The 26,274-nt window shown below is 32.7% G+C and overlaps 2 protein-coding genes across 2 annotated transcripts; one reads left to right on the top strand and one right to left on the bottom strand.

Moving 5' to 3' along the window:
* Positions 1-1,352: 1,352 nt before the first annotated feature.
* On the top strand, positions 1,353-10,139 carry LOC143054511 (uncharacterized). The gene is made up of 6 exons (XM_076227539.1): positions 1,353-1,825; positions 4,951-5,103; positions 6,427-6,574; positions 8,461-8,724; positions 9,738-9,914; positions 9,964-10,139. Exons 1-5 carry the CDS (start codon positions 1,389-1,391, stop codon positions 9,912-9,914), a joined length of 1,179 nt encoding a protein of 392 aa, XP_076083654.1. The 5' UTR covers positions 1,353-1,388; the 3' UTR covers positions 9,964-10,139.
* Positions 10,140-10,965: 826 nt separating this feature from the next.
* LOC143054512 (uncharacterized) lies at positions 10,966-23,785 on the bottom strand. The gene is made up of 7 exons (XM_076227540.1): positions 23,549-23,785; positions 20,465-20,694; positions 19,817-19,952; positions 18,734-18,832; positions 17,512-17,670; positions 15,431-15,530; positions 10,966-11,265 (listed from the first exon to the last, which is right to left on the bottom strand). Exons 2-7 carry the CDS (start codon positions 20,676-20,678, stop codon positions 11,242-11,244), a joined length of 732 nt encoding a protein of 243 aa, XP_076083655.1. The 5' UTR covers positions 20,679-20,694; positions 23,549-23,785; the 3' UTR covers positions 10,966-11,241.
* Between the last annotated feature and the right edge of the window lie 2,489 nt (positions 23,786-26,274).

The following is a 26,274-nucleotide window of genomic DNA, read 5'->3' as shown; positions in this document are numbered from 1 at the left end:
AATGTATGGTTTGAACTCTTAGCGTTTGTTGCTAATTTTCGCTTTTTCATCGGAAGTCGGCAGGTTTATACTCTTCGGTGACACAGACGGCGATATTAGCTGTATTTCATCCTCATCCTCTGAAAATCGCAATTTATTTCCCTTTTTAGGTGTTTCACAAGTGTTCGTATCCTGTTCCTTACATTTCAATTTATTTGTTTTCTTCGATTTAGGTGTTTCCGTTGTGGACGATTGTTTTCCTGGTGTTTCTGGCATATCTATATTTTCCACTATTTCCGAATTTTGCGCTGGTATAACTTCGGTGTTATAATCAGTCTTAATGATAGCACAAGTTCATAATTTAATTAATTGGATTAACAAATAGGTCATTAATCTAATCATCACAAGCCCCTAATCAGATTAACTAATAGAGCAATAAGAGAATGTTAACATGAATAAACAATATTCACATTCAGCAACTGGGACTGGGCCTAACACTTTTCTTTCCTTCATTTCAACTGTATCTCTCGTGTTCAATGTCGTTTTTAATATTATTGTGATCGGATATTTTAATTGCACTAATTTAAGGTAAGAGGTTAACAAGTTAGAAAACTTATCAAGTCCTACAGTGGTCAGGTCAATATTATTTACCCTTGCAATAATTGTTCACTTTTTTTCTTTTAGTCATTTAAAAATTTAATAAGATAATGATAGTTTTCAAACTTAAAGACATTTATTTAAGTAATTAACATAGTCATTCTATTTTTTAAAGATACATGCCTTTTTTCGGTGAATAGCCTATAATGGTCAGGTCAAGTTTTTTGGTCTTTTCAACATTTTTTTTCTTTTTTTTAATTTCTTTGTTAAATGTTGCAAACTTCTTTACTACTCAATTTGAATTCATTCATTACAATAACAAAATAGATAGAATCATTTTTATATCGATCCGGACATGAGTCGCGGCAAATGTGTAGTTGGTCAGGTCAAGTTTTTTAACTCTTAAAACTATTTTTTTAATTTTTTTTTCTTATATTTTTGTAATAAATGTTTTAATCTTCCCTGGTATCGAATTTGAAGTCTATCCTGTCAATAATAAATTATTTTTTAGCCGTTTCATATCGCTCAGGACAATAGTATTTTCGAGGTCAAGTTGGTCAGGTCAAGTTTTCTAAGTCTAAAATTATTTTTTTTTTATTTTTTTTATTTTATTTATTAAATATAAGTTCTCATCTTGCTTGATTCCAAATTTCAAGTAAATCCTTCCAATAACAAAAAAGTATTAGGCATTTACATTTCTGTCAGGACTTTGTCAGGACATTGTCAGGACATTGTCAGGACATTAGTGTAACCCCCAAACATTATCATTGGTTTCTCTCCCCCTTACTTATATTCCCCTGTCAAATGTCAACATGGCTAGACCTCCGAGGACATCTTCTCTCCCAGATCTTTCTCGTGACTTTACAAAGCTAGCATTGACTAACATCGACGAAAGAGAATTTGTACAGAAGTCAGAATTTTTTAAACAGCGACCATATAGCTCACAGGTTCCATTTTCTTATAAGTGTGTATCGAAATGGGAGAGGCGGACTGTCGAAGATGTTTTAAAAATATATTACAATGACCATTTTTGTGGAAGCCCTTCAGATGTAATGAACAGAATTGGATTTGTTGGTAACCTATCAAAAGAGCAGAAAGAATACATTGAAACTATAAAAAAATATCTTCACATTGATGTTGGAGATGGGGAACTGTCGGAGGTGTATATTGCAAATGTACCTCGGGACAGGCTTATTGTTGACTCAAACATAAAAGAAATTTTGGAAAATCTGGATAATGAAAAGGAAGAGTATGACAATATTTATTTTATTTACAACCTCTCAGATCTGGTTCTTTTTTTTAAATCCTGTGTTTATTTCAGTTTAATAGGTTTGGAGTCCCGCAAAATTCACTGGCATAAACATCAGTATTACATCATGTACATTGTTTGCAATGAATTACATGATTTCCCTGTTAAATAAAAAACAATAATTTCACATGTGAAATAAACATGGTTATTTCACTCTCTGGCGTCATACAACAATAGGCATTGTCAAGACGTCGATAACAGTCATGTCAGGAGCCTGTAATTCAGTGGTTGTCGTTTGTTTATGTGTTACATATTTGTTTTTCGTTCATTTTTTTACATAAATAAGGCAGTTAGTTTTCTCGTTTGAATTGTTTTACATTGTCTTATCATGCTTATGGGCATGATGGGGCCTTTTATAGCTCACTATGTGGTATGGGCTTTGCTCATTGTTGAAGGCCGTACGGTGACCTATAGTTGTTAATGTCTGTGTTATTTTGGTCTTTTGTGGATAGTTGTCTCATTGGCAATCATACCACATCTTCTTTTTTATATGACAGTAGATCTAAACAAATTGTGAACGTGTAGAAAAAAGATATGGTTCCTTACATGTTTAAACTTATTTCTTTAAAAAAAAAAAGCCATTTGCCAATTTAATTAAAAGAATAACTAATTAAAGAATTCAAATATAAAAAAATATCTACTCGTGACCATGGTGACGGACCAACACAGTCACAGATAATTAACTTATGCGCTACACACATAAGTGAATTTAAGTGTTGTTCAGTCACTTGTTGAATATTTTTCCCTGATGGAATTCTTTGATTAGTTATTCTATAATTATTCCAACATACATTATTTGACCTTCTTTATCTTTAGGGGTCCAAACTAACATAAATCTATACTAATCTAACCCTATGGCTAGTCCTTACCCAAACATATTCATAACATTAGTCCCAACCCAAAAACATTACCCTAACTCACACAGTATATATTGACCCCTGAAGTAAGAGAAGACTCATTATTCATTTATTTTGACTTCATCAATCAGACAGTGGTCAAATACCTCCATTACTTATTTCAACACCTTCTTGATTTTGAAAGAAATTAAGCTGTAATCATGGTAATATAGCAATGAGAATATACAGAGTATGTAATGTACATGATGTACATTGTAAGGGTACCCAATTTGCACGTATTTTGAGAGTTTTCTTCTTGTTTACTTTAGAAACCGACAAAAAATGTTTCCATTCTGTGTTTATTTTGTAAATGATCCTAATTATCTACATTGTACATGTATATATTACATGTATATGGTTCCACAAATTTCATTTTGATTCCATACTGTACAAATGCTGTATCATAGAAAAATGGGTTTTGACCAAACTCCAAACAATTTTCAAGATTTTGAAATCAGGAGTACGTATTTTATGCACATACATTCACAAACATGTATGCTTAGTGTAAACAATATTTTATTCAGAAACAGATAAATAAATCATTAATGCATACATAAATACAATACAATGAATAGGAAAACAAGTGACAAGTCACCATGGTCACCTATACAAATTCCTCTCCTTAAACATAACTTCACATACATGTATTATTGTATACAGTCTTTTCCCTAGGCTATTTTAGAATAGTGGTCCTGCTATGCTTTAAGTTCCGTTGCCATGCGTTGAATAGCACAGCGGGAAAAAAATATCGACTGATACTGTATATTTATTATTGATATTTTATCATAATTTGTAAACAAGAAGTGACAAGTGACAAAACACAACAGGTGCTGACAGGTTCTGAATCTATATCGACTGATTATTAGCTAGCTGGACATTTACAACGTTGTTTATCATCTACTTTCCCTTTTTAAATGATAAATTGAGATAGAAGTCAGCTCCCACATATCTTTCCATTTAGCTCTAAAGAAGGAATTATACCTTCATCAGAAAATAAATTTGTATTCATAGACACTGTAAATCCTATCATTGCATAAGGAAGTCTGTGTTTTCCACACTCTGGCTTAACATTTCAAGTCAGTTGGCACTGAACTTGAATTACTGGAAGATAGGGAACTTAAAAAATAACACACATTTGTAGATCACAGACTTTAACTCTTTTTGTCGTACATGAAGATGGGACAGGAATGGATCCAGCCATTTTAAAATAGGGGTTCCCAATCCAGGACAAAGGCGGGTTCCAACTATATGTCCCCATTTAAATTCATTGATTGTTTAAAAAAATCAATAGATCCGCCACTGTGGGACATTTATAAATAAATTTATGTACTGTTGTCAGTCCGTCTATCTGTCCACATGTCATACAAAATCAAGAGACTGTTAAGTGTTTTTTTTTATCAATTTCAAATTTGATGACACTTGTTTGGAATATTTGATTTATCATAAATCATTTGGAGAAAGAAGACTCCTTTTTGATTTTCACCATTTTTGTGATTTGTCTTTCCTGAGTTGATTTAAGGTCATGGACATCCTCATGCATTGTAATAAGGGTTTTTGCTAAGGCGTCTATACACGTCCAGGAAGCATGGTAATCGAGCTGGATATGTCATTTTTGAAACCTGTGTCAGGGAAGCGTCCTCGTAATATCCCCCCGAGTCCAAGACTCATGCCAGTAAACATGATTAATGTCTTCCTCTATTATTTGTCTATATTCTTTTTTTCATAATTTTTTTTTGCTACAATTTCAATATATATGCATTTATAAGACAGGTGTATCATTGGCTCATGGTGGAACTGTGTTTTTTTGTGGGTTTAATCCATTTTGTTTCAGGACAGCTTGCAAAAGTAAAACTTGTTGAACCAATAAATATTTGATACAAATAGTTTTATTGTGTGGGTCTCATTGGGGTCTAAATGTGAGGCGGGATTGCTGATTTTTCGTAACCGTGATATGTGAAAGTCAAATTATTGTGCCGTGAAAACGAGAAGTGAAGTCTAATCATTGCTAATGGGAAACGGGAAATTACAAAACAATGAGAATTGCTTATGTACATAGTGTAACAGTGTAAGCGGGATACAGGAATCTGACAAAACACTAAGCCGGATCAAAACCCCCCAATGACATGAATGAGACCCCTAATTGTTGTGTCTTTTTTTTTATATTTTCAGACACATCCGCAGTAGAGTCTATAAATTCCTTTGTTCTATCACTGACCTTCTGGATGCCTTAAAAGTTTGTACAAATATTTCGGATGCTTATGATGGAGGACATTATACCACACTGTTTAGTACTTTTGCAGAATTGTGTTGTTTAAATACCAAGTAAGTTTTTTATTTTGTACATTTGTTTTATTTAAAGGGGCTGCTGTGCTGTTTTACAGGGAGGGGGGGTTACTGACTATCCTTTCCGGTATAATTGTGCCAACAGCACTTACCAAATCAAACCCTGTTCTATAAACTAGAAAACATTGAAAAACATACCCTGTTCTAACTAGAAAAAATTGAAAAACATACTCTGTTCTAACTAGAAAACAATGAAAAACATACACTGTGAAACTAGAATTCATTGAAAAACATACCCTGTTTTAAACCAAGATAAAAAAAAAAAAAAAAAAAAAAAAAAAAGACCCTGTTCTCACCACCAGGTCATGAAAAAGCGACCCTGTTGTAACCAGCAGGACATGAAAAAGGGACCCTGTTCTAACCAGCAGGGTTCCCCCTTGTGTGTTTTACCCTTTTTTGTCCATCAGTCAATCTGTGTGAATGTTTATTTATCCATCCACCTGCTAAAGAGGTACACTCAACTTCTAATGAAAGTCATCTAATCCAATTTTTACAGTCAAAAGAGTGAACGAACTGATTGTCTAACAGCTTAATTCTTATATTTTGATTAAAACATTTGGTCTTGCTGCTTACACCAGTGGAGGATCCAGGGGGTTCTGAGGGTTGGAACCCCCTTTTTTGGACGATCAATGCATTTGAATGGGAGCATATAGTTGGAACCCCCCTTTACCCTGGGTTGGGAACCCTCCCTTTTTAAAATGGCTGGATCTGCCCCTGTTACACACATGCACATTGTTACTCATATAACAAATAAAGAAAAATTAAAAAAGAGCCATATATTTGTAGAAAATTTGAATAGTTTTTGTCACTTCCTAAATTTTGTAATTAGCACTTTCAGTTTTGCAGCAACCATCGTGTAGTATTATTGTCCACCGTGCGACACATTGTGGGGGAAAAAGAAATACCGAGCATCTGTCTTTACGGTCTTGTAAGCTCTCTCACATGTACATGTACAATTCTTGCCAGACTTTTATCAAACTTATATTAGAGGTTTATTAATGTCTCGAACAGGTTCGAAAAGTAGTGCTGTTCAATTATTTTTAAAAGAGTTATGTCGCTTGGACAAAATGTTGGAAATAATCATAAAAAATTATGGAAATTGCATTGTATGTGCTCTCATCATGCTCATGTGTACATTTCTTGCCAGATTTTTATTAAACTCATTTCAAAGGTTTATGTTAGAAATGTTGTGGACAAGTTCGAAAATATGACAGGGGATTGTGTTAGTTGTTAGTTTTCTATAATTTTTTGTTTTGTATGACAGAAATGAAATCAATGTTTAACATGTTTAATTTATTTCAGATTAGGCTTTTCCAAATCAGATCAGTCAACATGGAAAAATTTAGGAGGTCTAGATAACGTTATTTCCCAACCAGATATTCGTTTGTTCAAACATGGAGTATTTACAAAATCTTCAATAGATCGTAACAGAGTTGTGTCCGTTGTACAGGTAATCTATGTGTTTTCCTCAATTTACATTAAGGTTTCCTGACAAAATTTCTAGCAACTTTATATGTAACGTAGATAGTTCATATATAATTGACTGGAATTATTCAACCCGAAGGTACATGTATCACTGAATCAGCTGGTCTAGTGAGCTTTTGTAACTGATGAGGGGGGAAGGACCTTTATCGGTACTTCGGGATCGGGTGTTTTTAAGCTCAGGATTTCTGGATTGACCCTTTCTGGATCCGGGAATTCTTTTTTTGAATTTCAGGATGTCTGGATTTAAATTTCTTTAAATTCAGGACCTCAGGATTTCATGTTTTTTTAGCGCCGGATTTATGGATCTGGACCTCTCCCCCTCTGATGACTATCAACAATATTAAAAAATGTAGACTTAAAGAAAACCTGAGTAAGAAAGAATTCAAGCTCAGAAAAATTGAAGAAAATTGGTATAAATTTATCATTGGGTTCATTCATGCTATCTTTTAGTCGACTTTTTAGCTGGCTAATTTATACACTGCACCAAAAATCCTGTGCCTTATGTTGTCTGTTATATTCACTTTTTCAATTTTGTCTTTAATAACCTAATAACAAAACCCACACATGCAACCCAGAATGAGGAGATGTGGAGACAACATTAACTTTGGACATTATAAATAAAAAAGGTGTTATATTTTAGCTATTCATTTTTTTATAATTGATGTAGTGTTGTTGTCTGGCCTGCGTCGCAGAAGTGAGACATAGGTATTACTATCCTGCGGCAGCGTCGTAAACTATTTGTATAAAGCTTTATGTTTCAGAAGACAGTGTAAAAAAAAAGATGTGGTATGATTGCCAATGAGACAACTATCCACAAAAGACCAAAATGACACAGACATTAACAACTATAGGTCACCGTACGGCCTTCAACAATGAGCAAAGCTCATACCGCATAGTGAGCTATAAAAGGCCCTGATAAGACAATGTAAAACAATTCAAACGAGAAAACTAATGGCCTTATTTATGTTAAAAAATGAACGAAAAACAAATATGTAACACATAAACAAACGACAACCACTGAATTACAGGCACATAGATAAAAATGTGGCGGGGTCAAACATGTTAGCGGGATCCCAACCCTCCCCTAACCTGGGACAGTGGTATAACAGTACAACATAAGAACGAACTATAAAAATCAGTTGAAAAAGGCTTAACTCATCAGATGGACAAAAATACAAGTGGACGTGGGGTATGCTTCATACTTTGTATGCAGATACCTTATGTTACAAAGTTTCTGTCTGTCATAAGTCATTGACCTCATTTTCATGGTTCAGCGACTGCTTGAAAAAAAATATAGTTTTTTCACACTTTTTATGAGTAATAGGATAACTATATTCGGTATACATGGTATATGAGTTCCTTGCAACGTCTACATGTCCATCAGACAGGGTTCACCTGACCTCAGCTTCATTTCATGGATCAGTGATCAAGGTTTAAGTTACGTGTTTAGGTCTGTTTCTCGAATACTACACAAGCAGTAGGTCAGCTATATGTGATGTATGGAATGATTGTAAGGGATACATGTCAGTCTGGCAGGTTTCATTTGACCTTGACCTCATTTTCTCGCTTCATTGGTCAATGTTAAGTTTTTGTGTTTTGGTCTATTTTTCTAATACTATAAGCCATAGGTCAACTTTATTTAGTGTATGGAATAGTTGTAAGGTGTACATGTCTGTTTTGCAGGTGTCATTTGTCCCTGACCTCATATTCATGGTTCTTTGGTCAATGTTAATTTTTTTGTGTTTTGGTCTGTTTTTCTAATACTATATTCTGTACCTTGACCTTAAATGTCTCTCCCACTCTTGGTCCCGATGCCACTAAAATTTAGTTCTTTTTTTATAATCTGCACAGGTAAAGAAAAGTAGACATCAAATAGATTTGGATTCATCTGATTCTGATGGAGAAGCATACACAAGCACTAGTTCATTTTCTTCAATGAGGTCATCAAACAGTTCAGATTCTAGTGAAAATGCACCAAAAATAGAACTGTTACTGAATAGGGCAGTTTTAGGACAGCATGCAGGAGAACTCTTGTTAGATCTCCACAAATTTGTAACAAAGGACTGTGATACAGATCAATATAAAATGACAGGGATGATTGTTAAAGGCACTATGGTAAGTACTATGATTTTATCTCAGCTACCCTGAAATGAGGGGTCCTGATCCCCAAATCTCGGGTTAAAAACATGAAATCATGATGTCCCGAATTTAAAAATATTAAATGCTGACATCCAAAAATTGAAAATAAGAATTCCTGGATCCTGAAAAAATAAATCTTGAAATCTTGAGCTAAAAAAAAACCTGATCCTGACGTCTCGAAAAAGGTCCAGCTTCCCCCTCTGAAATGCCATGTCAGATATGCAATCATTTTGTTTGTATTACTCAATCGTAGTTTGATCAGCTTTAGCTTCCTTTTACATGTCAGGAACTGTAATGAATCAAAATTTTATAGGAGTAAACAACCAGACAATATGACCTGTATATTCACTTTTAGGCAGCTGTTTATTATGCTGTCTTATGTTAGCACTCCAGATTTTAAAACAACATAATCCAGAGAATTCAAAATGTATGGCATATAATAAAATTATAGATGTGTTAAAGACTTGAAAACAGTATAAAACATCATTTCATACTCTTACATGTACCATCAACTTCACGTGGAATTTGCCCTAGTCTGAAATGAATTTAGAACATAGGGGTCAAATGCAGTTTTGAGCTTATATCTCCAAAATAAAGCATTTAGAGCAAATCTGTGTAAAAATGTTCATCAAATTCATAACTATCTGCCCTGAAATTTTCAGATGAATCAGACAACCCTTTGTTGGGTTGCTGCCCCTGAATTGTTAATTTTAAGGAAATTTTGCAGTTTTTAGTTATTATATAATTTTGAATATTATTATAGATAGATATAAACTGTAAACAGCAATAATGTTCAGCAAAGTAAGATCTACAAATAAGTCAACATGGCAAAAATTGTCAATTGACCCCTTCAGGAGTTATTGCCATTTTTGGTCAATTTAATGTTCAATAGTCAAATAGTAACCTGTTATTTACAGCAGGACCCACAGAGATGGCTCCCATCTCAGTGATGTCTAGTATATATTTAACATTTGTTGTTTTATTTTCAGGTATTTGTTACTGTACTGGAAATTTCAAGACAACATTATATAAAATTAGCAGCTAATAAGGAACTGGAAGATGGAGATAAAGCTATTATATACTATTCTCGTCCATTTAATATTCTCAATGAAACAGATAGAAATGTATTAATTGAAACCTTTGTAAGACTAAACAATATGCAATGATAGAAATGTATTAATTGAAAGCTTTGTAAGACTTAACAATATGCAATGAACAGATTTTGGCAAGGGTCCACTTATGAGTTCAGCATAGGCAAGAAAAATATATGGTTCTTCTGATTTTGTAATCATGGTAATAGTACATGTATTTTTTAGTCACCAATCAAACCATGGCGTTTTATGGTATACAGTTAGTAATGTTGACAAAATACTTACAGAATAATATGTACTTTTTAAAAAGAATTATTTCAATTTTTTTACCAGAGCTTATGTTGTACTGTTATACCACTGTTCCAGGTTAGGGGGACAATTTATCAATTGCATTAAAACCACAAAAATTTGCATAAGATACAATACCTATTGTTCTTACTTGCTGTTTGCTACATATACTTAAACAGTTTTTATAGCTCTGTCATATTATATTCATGAAAACATATAACGATTGGTTGATTTGTTAGTATTAGTGTTCAACACTACTTAAAGCTCTATTGGCTATAGTGTTGTGGACAGTTGATTTTGTTAGAGGAAGCCAGAATACCCGGGGAGAACAACAGACACTAGGCAAGAAACTGATAATTCTTGAGTTAATAGGCTAGAGCTACTTAGACCACAAAGCCCCCTCAAAAAAGAGACAACTTAGAGAGTGAATCAGACCCAACAACTGCATTATTGTTATAAACTGAGAAATAACTTATAAACACTGTAATATATTAATAGCTGTATTAAAGAAAAATCGACCTGATGCAACTAAACATTTCAATACATTTGTTTACCTTTTTCAGGTTGAAAAGTCTATATACAATGCCTGTAACTGTTTGAAAACTATTTGAATATAGTAAATGTAAGAACTTTGAAATAGACCTAAGCTCACCTCTTATTTCGTATTTGAATAGCTATACATGTACTTGTATAAGGTTGATTTCAATCTGACACATGTCATATGACTATAGCTTTTAAAAGGCGTTAGTGCACATAATGAATGTAAATACAGGTAGATATTTTCATGCCTCCTATTTCTTATTGTGAAGTGTATCTAAGAATTTCATTATAAGAAACAAGTGTTGAGCAAATCAAATTTTATGATATTGTTATATTTCTGTTTTATGATGTACAATACAACTAGAAAAGAGTTAATGGTTCAAAACAACAATTATTTTCAAGATAATAATCAGTCTTTTGTCTCTATTTTCAAAATCCTTTTTATCACAAGTAACATCTGTCCGTTGATGAATTCAAATATTTGTTGACCAGTCCTAACACTTTCATCGTGGTCCACATGGAATGGAAATATTGCTGTATCTAGGTGTTGTCCATATTATATATCAGTTGTCGGTCATTGTTCTTTGTTCTCTTCCTTCTACAAATTATATTAAATAGTTTAATTACAGTAATTGCAGTGCTTTTATACAATATTAAACAGCTCTATATGAAAATAAAAACCAGGTGCTCCGCAGGGCGCAGCTTTATACGACCGCAGAGGTCAAACCCTGAACAGTTGGGGCAAGTATGGACAAAACATTCAAGCGTGATACAGCTCTGAATTTGGATTGTGATCAAATTTTTGACATTACATGGGTTTTTTTACACAAAACAAATGTCAAGATTTTACAAATCAATTAAAGATTTCTTCTTATTTAAATCTAAAATTAAATAGTTGACACAGCATAGGTTTCTGACACAGAATGAATGTGGTCTAATGAACTTAAAAGTTTTTTTTTGCCTTTGAGCAATTCACTATGCTGTTGAATATTAATCCTCTCAAAAAAATGTTTGAAGAAATTTTCTTTTTATTTATGAAATCTGAAATGAGAAAAATTTAACCCCCCCCCCCCCTTTTTTCACATCCCCGTTTCCATTTTTCCAAAACTGATATCAATTCAAATTTCTAATGGAGTTTGCAACAATAACTACTCTTTTAAATACATCATAAAATATTAAAATGTAAAATAAAGTGCTTGTTATCACTGAATGGTAAAGATTGGTTGGTAGTAAAAGTGAATATACATTGTTTATTGTATAAAACAATAAAAAAAACTTCATCAGCAACATTTTATATTGGCAAATTTCCAATGAAGTTATTTACATAAAGTTATTGGCAAATAAAAATAGAAAATGACATCATAGTCATGTCTGGCAAATTTCCAACATATATTATCAACTACTATTCTATACAAAGAAAGATAACTCCAATTGAAAATTAATTGCTATTGCACAATATTGTGCAATTAGATATTTCTTGCTATTGTGCAATACTGTGCAATTGAAAATTTCTTGCTATTGCACAATACTTGATATGGAATCCTGATTTGGACCAACTTGAAAACTGGGCCCATAATCAAAAATCAAAGTACATATTTAGATAAAGCATATCAAATAAGCCCAAGAATTTAATTTTTGTTAAAATCAAACTTAGTTTAATTTGGACCCTTTGGACCTTAATGTAGACCAATTTGAAAACTGGACCAAAAATTAAGAATCTACATACACAGTTAGATTTGGCATATCAAAGAACCCATTTATTCAATTTTTGAAGAAATCAAACAAAGTTTAATTTTGGACCCCCATTTGGACCAACTTGAAAACTAGGCCAATAATTAAAAATCTATCATACTGCATACTCATCTTAAAAGAGCCCTGAAAATACTTAGATTGTGTTTTTTTCAATATCAAATAGCTTTATCTCATTTACTGTATATATTCAATATTAAGAAATTGTGTGACATTTGATTGGTGTTTTCATAGTCTATCTTTATAAGATGTCTGACCATTTGTAACAATGATTGCTTAAATAATTATGTGGCTCTCATCGGCCAGTGGTATCACGAATGTAATGTAATGTCCATGTCCGTGCGGTTGTGTAATCTATACTATTAAACGAGAAGACCGCATTTTGTGTGTCGCTTCTCTTCCTTCCACAATAAATCAATCATCATGCCTCTGTGTCCTATAGGTAACATGCATAGTCGCATTTGTCATCCATTCTTATGATTATTCAGATTGAGTTATTTTGGGAGAAAAACGACAAAAAAGGTGTCATACCACCAATTACGCCCTTAAATTTAGAACGTATGTGAAAGTAGGCCTACTCGGACAAAAAATAGTGCATTTGATGTCATTGTTTACTTAAACTAACCAACAAATTGGCAGAAATGAAACTTTTGGTGAAAGAGAAATATATTAAGACCATTTTGAGCTAAAATTTACTTGTTTATGAGTTTGCATTCAAAATTGAGGATTAATGCACCACATAGTATACTAATTTAAGATTTCCAGAAAACCAGGGGTTATTTTTAGTGGTACCTCTATTCGGAAGACCTTTTCTTTTTTATATGATTTTAAACACCTGTTGAAAATTGGCATGTAGAAAGCTGTTACATGTACAATTCAGGATATACCTGGTTTCTATGAAGTTAAACTTAAGGTAAAATATTTACAAAGCTGTGAAAATTGTAAAATTTGGTTGAACAGATAGGGACTTTTAATTGGTGGTATGACACCAAAAGGAGTCCGGATATGATTCCGTCATCGGACTGACTTTTAGTCATAGATAAGACTTCCGGTTTGAAAGATGCACAAATACAACCAATCGTATGATAGATAACAAAAATGAAAAATAAATAAGCCAATCAGAGCGTTCTCCATATCATGGTGTTTAGATCGCAAGAACCACAAACATCATACCTCCTTTTAGAGGACAATTATTTTTCGCGTTTATCTGCATGTAAACTACGATTATACTACTTTAATATATAGAGACTCTCTGTACTCGGTCTACTGTTTTCTTTGAAATGTTTACTATTTAAGGGGTCATACCAGTTGTATATATATTAAAATAAGTAAAACATTTTACACAAGTACAATTAATCGTATGATGGATAACAAAAATGGAAAAAAATAAGCCTTTCAGAGCGTTCTCCATATCATGGTGTTTAGATCGCAAGAATCACAACTATTATACCTCCTTATAGAGGACAATTATTTTTCGCGTTTATCTACATGTAAACTACGATTATACTACTTTGATATATAGAGACTCTCTGTATTCTGTCAGAGACTTTCTGTGTTAGTATAGAAAGTCGACTCTGATTCTGTCTACTGTTTTGTTTGAAATGTTTACTAATTAAGCGGTCATACCACTTGCATATATATTAAAATAAGAAAAAAATGCTCAACTTCATCTAACACTACCTCGACCAAAAACTTTAACCTGAAGCGGGACAGACCTGGGAACAGTATATCTAACATTAATATATATGTTCCTGGACAGACACGGACGGACGGACGGACAAACGAACGGATGTACAGACTAGAAAACATAATGCCCACAAATTGGGCATAAAAATTTATTGTTGATAGGGAAAATAGTGATTCGGCAAAAATGAAAGTAAGGTAGAGATTAGAAGTAGGCAGGACCTTTTTTTTTAGGCTTCGGGATCGGTTGTTTTTAAGCCCGGGATTTGGGGATTGATCCTTGCGGGATCCAGGAATATATTTTTCGATTTCGGGATATGCATTTCTTTAAATTCTGCATCTCGGGATTTCATGGTTTTAAGCCCGGGATTTCGGGATCAGGACCCTCCGATCACCCCTCCAATTATCCTTAGTCATTTATACATGATTCATATCCTACCATTGGCATGTTAATAAGGCTCTCAAAAAAACACTGATGCATTGTCCTAGATACATATTTTATTAGACTTATAATGGTCTATATATAAGCCGTTCCATTTATTTCATGTTTGAAACGGTGCAAATTGTTAATTTGATTTAACTTTTACCAAAAGATGCATTGTAGCAAAGGAGAAGAATAATTGTGGTCTGAGGCCAGACACAAGAGAAACAATTGAATTTAACAGAAAGGAAACAAATATCGGACTTTGGAAAAAGGGAGAGGGCTTTTGATACCTTTTATGAAATTCTCTATACATAATATCTTTTACAAAAAATCATCCTACAACAGTCCACAAGCTGTATATGCCCGCGATTTCGCGGGTGTGTTCTAGTATTAATTATAATAGATAGAAAATGATCCATGATTGGTTGAAGATTTTGTTCAAGCAGCCATGTGTAATTCTTATCATAATAGTTCTCTGTCTACATATTGTATTTAATTATTACATGACAATCTTTGTAATTGCTTACATAAATCAAACTGACTGTGTGTGTGATGCATAACTGTAGATTTCGCACAAAATATTTACGACAGACTGAGAGATAAGTTTTTGTTTCAGATATGACAGCAAGGAAGGTTTGATTTTTGTTTGCAAAATTAGAACAAAATATGTTGGTTCAAAGGGAAGGCATTTTGAAGCCGAAAAAATGAAGGTACACATTTTTAGGAATTTTGGTCCTCAAAAAAATGCTCTTCAACTTTGCACTTTATTTGGCCTTTTTAACATTTTTTTATTCGAACGTCACTCCTGGTATATATGATGAGTTTAAATCAAACTACTTTCACTTATGTATATAAATATGTGTATAGGTGTTAAAATGTTGCGAGTTCCCCACTTCCATGTACATACCTTTATGTGGACTGCCTTGTGAACGTTAAGAGTCCGTGACTGACAAAATCCTTTACCACATACTAAACACTTGAAAGGTTTCTCTTTGGCGTGGATGTATCTAAAGAGAATATTTTGATTTCTTTCATTATAACATTCTTAAAATGTGTAAATCGTTTTTTTCTGGGTTTTTTTCCTTTTGTTTTTAATTCGATGGAGCACTCGAACGCATCATGGTTGGACTAATACTTGATAAACACTAGAACACTCACGGATTATGATGATTTTAATGTAAAGCTTCGTAAAATTGAGCTAAAACTGGGAAAATACAAAAAACACCTGCACATCACGATTGAGCTAAAATTGGATAGATACAGTAACACTTTACATCGCGATTGAGCTAAAACTGGATAGAAACAGGACACCTGCAAATCACGATTGAGCTAAAACTGGAAAAATACAAAAACACCTGCACATCACGATTGAGCTAAAATTGGAAATATACAAAAACACCTGCACATCACGATTGAGCTAAAACTGGATAAATACAAAAACACCTGCACATCACGATTGAGCTAAAATTGGATAAATACAAAAACACCTGCACATCACGATTGACCTAAAACTGGATAAATACAAAAACACCTGCACATCACGATTGAGTTAAAACTGGATAAATACAGAACACCTGCAAATCACGATTGGGCTAAAACTGGATAAATACAGAACACCTGCAAATCACGATTGGGCTAAAACTGGATAAATACAGGAGCACCTGCAAATCACGATTGAGCTAAAACTTGATAAACACAGGAGCACCTGAAAATCACGATTGAGCTAAAACTTGATAAACACAGGAGCACCTGCAAATCACGATTAAGCTAAAACTTGATAAACACAGGAGCACCTGCAAATCACGATTGAGCTAAAACTAGATAAATACAGGAGCACCTGCAAATCACGAAAGAGCTAAAACTTGATAAACACAGGAGCACCTGCAAATAATGGTTGAGCTAAAACTGGAAAAACACAGGAGCACCTGCAAATCATGATTGAGCTAAAACTGGATAAATACAGGAACACCTGCATATCATGATTGAGCTAAAACTGGAAAAACACAGGAGCACCTTCGAAACACGATTGAGCTAAAAATGGATAAATACAAAAACACCTGCACATCACGATTGAGCTAAAATTGGATAAATAAAAAACACCTGCACATCACGATTGACCTAAAACTGGATAAATACAAAAACACCTGCACATCACGATTGAGTTAAAACTGGATAAATACAGAACACCTGCAAATCACGATTGGGCTAAAACTGGATAAATACAGAACACCTGCAAATCACGATTGGGCTAAAACTGGATAAATACAGGAGCACCTGCAAATCACGATTGAGCTAAAACTTGATAAACACAGGAGCACCTGAAAATCACGATTGAGCTAAAACTTGATAAACACAGGAGCACCTGCAAATCACGATTAAGCTAAAACTTGATAAACACAGGAGCACCTGCAAATCACGATTGAGCTAAAACTAGATAAATACAGGAGCACCTGCAAATCACGAAAGAGCTAAAACTTGATAAACACAGGAGCACCTGCAAATAATGGTTGAGCTAAAACTGGAAAAACACAGGAGCACCTGCAAATCATGATTGAGCTAAAACTGGATAAATACAGGAACACCTGCATATCATGATTGAGCTAAAACTGGAAAAACACAGGAGCACCTTCGAAACACGATTGAGCTAAAAATGGATAAATACAGGAGCACCTGCAAATCACGATTGAGCTAAAACTTGATAACACAGGAACACTTACAAATCACGATTTAACTGAAACTTAATGCACTATAATGTCTATTCCTGTTAGAACAAATATTCTATACCATTTATTCCGTATGGAACATACTTATTATACTGTAATATATATGCATGTGGAAATAATATTCCAGAATAGTTCTTCCTTTTGGAATTTAAATTATGAAGGAACTTCTATTCCGTGACACCTAAACACATATAGGGTAAGCTTGAATTAATACCATGGAATTTGCTGTAATTTAATACTTCGTATATGATTATAGAATTCTTACCTGTGATCACGAAGATGATCCTGACGCCGGAACCGTTTATTACATACTGTACATGAAAAGGGACGTTCATCTGTGTGGGTACGAATGTGTATCAGTAGATTGTACGACTTGGTGAAATTCCGTCCACAGTACTCACATACAAACTCTCTTTTTTCTCTACTGTAAGAAAAAAGTACAAAAGTACATAGATTCAAGTTGGCCCCAAGAGTGATTTTACAATTATTCTTCTGTTATAATTTACATTAAAATGAAATGCATTGATAATACATTGTTTTGTTTTTTTTAATTGTTTTTTTTTAAACGTGCAATTTCGGCATGATATATAACCCCTGCCAATCTCACAATTTACCGACCGGTCTATTTCTAGTGCATGTTCTATTTGCATTTGCAACATTTAAAAATCTTTATGCTGGATTTCAAGCATTAGCTGGCCTCAAATATATCTAAATCAATCACATGGCATATAGAAGTGTTTAAAATGCAACAAACTATGGCTTTGAATAGGTAAATATTTATATTTAATCGTGCTTTAATTTCATTTTAATCATTAAATATCTGCTTTCAGGTATTAAGATTGTACAATTGAGAATTTCAAATCCAGAAATGCGGTTCGGGCGTATCAAAAAAGGGGGGCGATAACTTGAATTTTCTAACTCCTGTTTTGTTTGTTTCCGTACATCGGGAAAAGTCTGTGCTTCACATATAGATACTAGAGTAGTTGTTAGTAGGTAATTGCCTACTTGAATTAATACAAAAAATCAAGTTCCCCTGTGAACATCGCTTAATTATATGTATCATTTGCTTATTCATTCGAATACTGTTCTATCGTAGATATAGTAAAACATTTATTGTTCAAGACATAATTTCAACTTAAAATTAATTTGAAATTGTTAAATGTATAAAGCGGCATAACTCAATATACTTTTCAGGGCAATGCGTCTAGCTGTAATAGTTTGCAAATAAATAAATAGGATTTTCACATGATACAATTATAAAACGAGGACAGCTGGAAAATAATATTGACTATTAAATCCCAGTTTTAAATCTGAGACTAATATACCATAGCACAACCACTGAATAGCAGGCTACTGACTTAGGACAGGCTCATGCATAATGTGGCGGGGTTAAACTGGTTTGTTTTCTTTTTTATGTATTTCTGCTACATTATAAAAACAAAATTGTCTGAGATGATAACATATTGGTGTATCTTTAGATGCATTACCTTGTTTTTACTGAACATATCCTCTTCCGACATGGTTTCGTTTTGTAGTTTATTAGTTCTTCTGGTTTGTCAGACAACTGTATCACAGAGTTACGCTGACTGCGAAAAGAAATTTAATAATTTTAATTTCACTTTATGTCATTAGCCCAGTAGTCGGTGTTGACATGAATATCAATAATGTAGTCATTTTTTATAAATTTCCTGTTTACAAAACTTTGATTTTTTCGAAAAACTAAGGATTGTCTTATCCCAGGCATAGATTACCTTAGCCGTATTTGGCACAACTCTTTTGGAATTTTGGATCTTCAATGCTCTTCAACTTTGTATTTGTTTGGCGTTTTAAATATTTTGATATGAGCGTCAATGATGAGTGTAATGTAGACGAAACGCGCGTCTGGCGTACTAAACTATAATCCTGGTACCTTTGATAACTATTTACACCACTGGGTGGATGCCACTGCTGTTGGACGTTTCGTCCCCGAAGGTATCACCAGCCTAGTAGTCAACACTTCGGTGTTGACATGCATATCAATAATGTGGTCATTTTTATAAATTTCCTGTTTACAAAACTTCGATTTTTTCGAAAAACTAAGGATTTACTTATCCCTGGCATAGATTACCTTAGCCGTATTTGTCACAACTCTTTTGGAATTTGGATCTTCAATGCTCTTCAACTTTGTATTTGTTTGGTTTTATACATATTTTGATATGAGCGTCAATGATGAGTGTAATGTAGACGAAACGCGCGTCTGTCGTACTAAACTATAATCCTGCATGGTACCTTTAACTATACTTTATATACTTTTTTCACAAAAGTTACTTTGTCACTTTATGTTGTTGGGTTCTTTTTATATGAAACTTCATATAAAATTACTTCTAAGTATGCTTATTTGCTTCAATAATTTCTGTGACGGGATTTACTCAGTATTTATTAAAACAAATAAACAGAAATGCCTTAAATTCGTTTTTTCAATAATATAGCCAGTGCTAAATTATATGTTATTTTTATATTATTTACATCTAATTATTATTTTGCTTTCATTTAACTCTTTTTATTTAGTTCTCTTTGCTAAAAGTTTGTACCTATTTTCAGTATTATCTTTTATGGCAAAGGCATGGCTAACTACAATGGCGTCTTTCATTGGTTCCCCGATGTGACCACGTGTGGCAGACAGGGCAAGATTCGCAAAGTCAAATCGAAGTTCTTTGCTTTTAAGTTCTGAAATAAAATATCAAATATAAATTCTCACTAGTTTTCAAAATATCTGGCTTTAACGCACAGTACCTTAGGAGACTTGCAGCTCCGCAGCAGCATCATACCTGAGTAGCTTAATGCAATTTCGATTGATTGTTTTACATATTTTCTAACATTTCAAAATCCCCATGGGCGATTGTATGTGCAAGATGGCTGTCATAGTCCTGCAAAACCTTCAAATTTATTCTTATGTTGTTTTTTGTTTCCTCATAGTTTGACATATTCTATAGCCTTGGTAAAATTGATTGTTTTGTTATAAATTGTGTACATAACTAACTGCTCATTAAAAATGCCGACTCAGCGTGTCTGTCTAGTTCAAATGAGGGTAAATATTCAAATCACATTATCATAAAATTATCCTCGTCCTGAATAGGCATATATATTTTCCGCTGGACGTTAAGCAGTCATTTATCACCATCATTAAAAACTGATAATCTCGCTTAGTTAATACAGAGTTCTAAATATTTTCTATTTACCTGCATGGTCAGGTAAGCATATGTCTAGATTATTGACAGTTTCCAGATTTTTTTGGTTTGATTTACTGCAGGAAACATATTTAATGAGTGACTGCAAAGGGAAGTAATTGGTGTTATCTCTGGTGCAATCACGTGACTGCAAATGTGTGACTCTGAGGTGATACATGTACATGTGCATCTTCATCGTCGGGCACATGTACGTTGGGTCCGTCATTATGATTGAGTACAATCTGAAAGAAAATTTTCGTTATTCGTTTAATCTATCAATAAGCAAATGAGAAAATCCTTCCTTCGATCTGTGTTAGAATTCTTTTTTCAAATAGATATGTAACACTTCTCATAATTTGGTTGAATGTTCAGAAATATATGTGTACTACATATGCATGCCCTCCTTTTTCATTGACAATTAAAAAAAAATCCGTTTTTAAGCCCACGCTGACCAACTTTGTCCACCTTAGTTTCTATTGGATTTATTGCTCATTTATTATTGTCTGGAATATGCAAAAAATATATGCCTCTTGTCGTGAAAACCAATAACACTCAAACTGAAATGATTGCATTTTATATCGTGGGTATACTGTGGGGTAAGTTTACGCCATGAGATCCAAAATGTTTATCCTTCTATAAACCAGCTGTTTGAGATCAATATAGAGGCTCGAAATAGATCTGTATGAGTTGAAATTTAATGATTTTTTTTGTTATCTAGACATACTTTCAAAGGAATTTCATTAGAATTGTTTGAAAATAATCAACTTTTGTATTAAGGGAGATAATAATTATCTTTTGAATTAATGTTTTATTTCCGAATTAAAGTTTGAAAATCAATTAACCCGTTCAAAACAACTTTTAGTAGTAAGTTTTTATTGAAAAGTATATATACGAATATATTTTCACTTATTTTGAAATTTATTTATTTGGAAGCTCAAAACGGACTGATTGTAAATTAATTGTCAGCTCAAAACGGACGGATTGTAAATTAATTGTCATTGTTTAGATACCCTACTACCGTATCATCACAATTGACATTGTACAACCATTAAATTAAAATAACATAAATAAGAAATAATTTATGACAGTTTAGTCAAGTGCGGTGCTCCATAAAATTAGCTGCAGATTAGGTGGTAGTTTTCGGATGTACATTTCAAAGCGACATGAAACTGATTAATTTGTCAAAATCAACATAAAGATAACGAATTTATCAAGCAATATAGCACAGAACACACATCAGAGACATTAAAGGTTGAAATAAAACACGAATTTAATTGTTGCTGATGTGTAAACGAAGTGTTTGTAGGAGTCTGGATAATCATTAACGTGGGTCACATTTAACCCACACAGAAGGTGATACTTCAACCTAAATATTTAGTAACTTTATTTTCATGTTTTAGGATGTATAATGAGAGAAACAACTATATTGTCAATATATGAACTGTGCATGTATAATTCTTCCTCATGACTTCAAGATATTTGAACAGATAACTGTTGATAGAGACTTCAGGCATGTTGTCAAAAATAGTCTTTAAATTTTATAAATATTAACACTTTAAACTTTTTGCAATGCTACTGTTTTCTGTCCATCGTTTAGTAATTTATAAGAATTTTTTTTCTTTAGTAACAATACGATTGTTTGGATTTCAAACTGATAAAATTCTTATTTTGTCTTAAAAAAATATTTCATTGCTACGAGTGATTTTACAAGCGTGCCATTGTATGTCTATTGAGTTTGTTTGTGTCTTGGGTTGCTGTCTGATTATCATGCATCTGTATTTTATATCTTTATATATTCTGCCAATATAGGCACATCTTCCTTACGAAGTGATAATAGAATTATGATAAAGTCTTTATATTTTCACTTTATCTTTAATTTTCATAGTGTATACAATTTTAATTAGTTATTCTTTAAATCAAAACTTTACCAATCTGATATCAGACTCATTTTTGCGTCGAACCGGTGGCCATAACAGCTAAATATATACTACATAATATATAATTTTGAAGAAGAAAAATAATATGTTGGGTATTACAGGTCACGGAAAACAGCCTGGCAACCCAATAAAACGAATATAACCCCATCAAAGATATATGTACCATTCTAATACTGTTGAACGTCTGAAACTCGTTTCGTGTACACGTGACAAGACTCGTCGGTGAAGCTCGAATAAAAAAAAAACTTGAGGCCAAATACAGTACGAACTTGAACAGATCAATTGCTTTATTACGGTAAGCTCGTTTCGTATACATAAGACTCATCAGTACTGCTCGAATAAAAAAAGTTTTAAAGACCAAATTGAAATTAAGTACCAATTGACATAGTACGGTCGTATGATTGTTTCATATGATATATCATTAGCTATATGTTTTGACATGAAATTTGATTTTTCTCAAAGAACATGCGACCAAAATTTAACAGAAAATTTTACATTATATCAAAATGCATGCATTCATTTCGTAATTTTTAGAATGGCTTTACTGATGAAAGCCTTTTATCTTGTTTGAATTGAATTACATTTTTTAAGGCCTTTTAGTTTTTTATCTTGCTATACGGTGTGGGTTCTTGAAGGCCGTACAGTGACCAATAGTTATTTTTAATAATTTAAGTCATTTATTTCACTGTCAATCAAACCAAATCTCCTCAATTCTTACGGCAAAATAAAGCACCAACTTAAGATGTTCGAATTGACCTGATTTACGAATAGCAAAACATAATATGATCAAATTGAATCTTTAAAGTGTTCCCCCAATATCTATTTGAAAAAAGTAAATCCTAAAAATAAGTACGGCGAACAGAAGTTATTCTTTTTCAAGTTTAGAGACTTTTAAAAAATATATCTTTAAATTTTTCTCATTTTTTTTTATATTCAATATACTTGTTCTTTTATCATTTTGCATCTGGTTTTTTTTTTTTCAATTTATATATTTTTTTTTTAGATATAAATGGAAGGAAATTCATTTTTTTAAATATAATATATAAACCCATAATTAACTTTTTCCATAATCGATTCATTTCGCCACTTACATTTTTTCAATAATTAAAACTTGCATTTATTTATAATTTAAAATATAGACTTAAAACAATTGTCTTACCTTTTCACAGCAACAGGTAGTATATTTCATTTGAAGAGCACACCACTCATTCTGTTCTCAGGTTAAGAGGACTTTCATCCAATCAAAAGCCTTAGGCGGAGTCTATTTCGCTGTCGGTACGGAAGCTGGTTTTCATCCTGTATCAGTTTGTTGAGGATAACAGGTCACCTTTGTGAACTATATTTGTGACAGTTGGGTTTTTCCCATTCTAGCCTTCAGTTGATGGTGCTAGAACAAGAATTTAAAATATTTGCTCTATCCGTGTGAAAGTACGAAGTAGTCACACGATTTTTAAGAGGTGTTAATATATGCAAATTCCAAATTATGTATTTTAATGTTTTAAATATAAAGTTATGTTTTTGTTCTTAAAATATTTAAATAATGAACAATTGTCTGGTATGAGCAATTCAATCAGATTTGTCTTGACTCGCTTTTCTTGTCGAACATATTATAAGCATATAAAAGTCAATTAGATCTTATTTTTAACATGTTTAAGAAGACTATCAAAAAGACATTCCATGGACTGACTTTTTCATACAAAGAAGGCCGATTTTCATATTTTGTCTGATCTGTCTGTTTCCATCTCAAAATTCTACAGTATTTATTTAAATATAATATGAAAAGTTTAACTTCTGAACATATGTTTTAGGGTCAATGCAAATTATTGGGACAGAGGCTTTTTAAAGAACGTTCTTTACATTTAAACTAATGCTAAAAAGGTAAAACGGTACAGCATCAATTTTACGAATGAATTTACCCCCCAATCTGTATTTTATCTTAGTTATACACATACAATACTGTTGTCAGAACAAAAAAAAACATGGCCAAAACTTATACAGATTAAAGAAAAACAAAAGTGTTTATTTAAATATAAAATATATAAGAATACAAATAGGCAAAAGACAAAGAACAGGCTAGATAAAAAAAAAAATGAGGGGGATATTAAGACACCCCCTCCCTTTCCTTCCCAAAAAAGGCCAGGAACATCAAACAACGGCTCGACAAAGGGTATCATCAGTCCTTAACTTGAAAGACGAATAACAAGAATGTCTAAATAGTTTAGTGGACGGACCAAATTTCAAAATTGTTAAATTCAAAACGATATTGACCACGGGAAAGGGTTAATATCCTCATTTTAGTTTTGTTTTATAGATATATATTTTATTTCAATTTGTGATTTCATGCAAAACTAGTTTAATAGTCTTGAAGACGTTTTCCATGAGGTGATTTGTTTCATGTATATACATGATCAGCTACTCTATTGACCTAACATATATATTGTCGTTAATTGTGCCAAGTGACAACTTCCGAAATAACTACCGAATACTTAAGTGGACTGGATACTCAATGGTCAAGTACTTATTATATATTGTAGGTATATTTAGATAAGATGCAACTCGTGTGTCTTTGTACGAAAATATTTGTCATTGATGTTTACAAATTATACCTTGATATGAAAATAAAATAATAATTTAGTTTTGATTGATTGATTGATTGATTGATTGATTGATTCGCCAATTAGTTAAGCCAAAATATATTAACGTAGGGATGCATTTTAAATATAAAGATTATTTAGCATATACTTTTTATAAGAAATGACAAAATATTGATCTGACTTGACTGGCTTTTCGTCGAAAGTGATATAAGCATACAGAAATCACATATCTTATGTTATTGAGACTTTCAAAGGATTTTAATTTTTCATACAAAAGCAATCTAATTAAAATATAGATCTATATTTTAATATGCAGTAACGTAGTATAACGAAATCGGAGATCTATATTTTAATTAGATTGATACAAAAGGTATCCAATATTCATATATCGTTTCTATTCTGTCTCTCCCAGAAGGGCATTCCAGTAGCACGTTTTTTCATTCTACATCATTTTATTTAGATATCAAATTCCACCTTACTGTGTTTTAAAAAAATATGAACTAGCACACATTTTCATTTCGGCTGTTTTCTGTTTTTTGGTCGGGTTTGTGTCTCTTTGACATATTTCCCACTATTGAAAAGTCAATGTAAATTATTATCACAGGGTCTTTCGGAAGAACTTTCTTTCTATGTTTACACCTTTCGTTTTAACTATCTTCTTGTAATAGATGAACAAGTATATTCCGAGTGTATTTTCTTACCCACATAGTTGTCTGAATAGGGTTGACAGAAAAGAATATGATAATGATCCATGCAGGGGAGGGTTCCAGGGGTTGGACTCCCTTTTTTTGGACAATCAATGCATTTGAATGGGTACATATACTTGGAACCCCCCCCCCTTTTTTTTTGTCCTTGGTTGGGAAACCCCCTTTTTCAAAATAGCTGGATCCGTCGTCATGGGGCTATTCCTAAACTAAGTACAGAATATAGAGAAAATGGGCCAACATAGATATATAAGAATATATAAAAATAAGGTACTAAAATATAAAGAATAGATATTAATCAAGGTAAAGAAAGAATAGATAAGAATGGCATATAATTGAATTATTGAAATTGAATATACCTCCTTCCCTAACATCGCGAAAAAAGGTCCAGATCATCAGACAATGGCACGACAAACAAATTAATAAACAGTCCTTATAACAAGATCGAAATAGATGAGTGGACGGTCGGACATAATTTTAGAATTGTTTATTTTCTTATTTTTAGATTCACTTTTTATTTGGTATTTCATTTAAAATTTGACCCCTATTCAAAGGTGAAAGCCTTGTCTTTAAGATGTTTCCATGAC

Source organism: Mytilus galloprovincialis, chromosome 12, assembly GCF_965363235.1.
Source record: "Mytilus galloprovincialis chromosome 12, xbMytGall1.hap1.1, whole genome shotgun sequence".
NCBI classification, from domain to species: domain Eukaryota; kingdom Metazoa; phylum Mollusca; class Bivalvia; order Mytilida; family Mytilidae; genus Mytilus; species Mytilus galloprovincialis.
This window is presented reverse-complemented; position numbering and strand designations above follow the sequence as displayed.

Excerpts from the sequence above, each read along its gene's own strand:
- LOC143054512 (XM_076227540.1), bottom strand. The coding sequence starts at position 20,678 with ATGACGGACCCAACGTACATGTGCCCGACGATGAAGATGCACATGTAC. Across the intron at positions 18,833-19,816 it reads AAAGATAATACTGAAAATAG|TCAGCGTAACTCTGTGATAC; the intron begins GTACAAACTTTT and ends TTCTTTTCGCAG. Across the intron at positions 17,671-18,733 it reads ATATGTTCAGTAAAAACAAG|TAGAGAAAAAAGAGAGTTTG; the intron begins GTAATGCATCTA and ends TTTTTCTTACAG.
- LOC143054511 (XM_076227539.1), top strand. The coding sequence starts at position 1,389 with ATGGCTAGACCTCCGAGGACATCTTCTCTCCCAGATCTTTCTCGTGAC. Across the intron at positions 1,826-4,950 it reads CTGGATAATGAAAAGGAAGA|ACACATCCGCAGTAGAGTCT; the intron begins GTATGACAATAT and ends TTATATTTTCAG. Across the intron at positions 8,725-9,737 it reads TGATTGTTAAAGGCACTATG|GTATTTGTTACTGTACTGGA; the intron begins GTAAGTACTATG and ends TTTTATTTTCAG.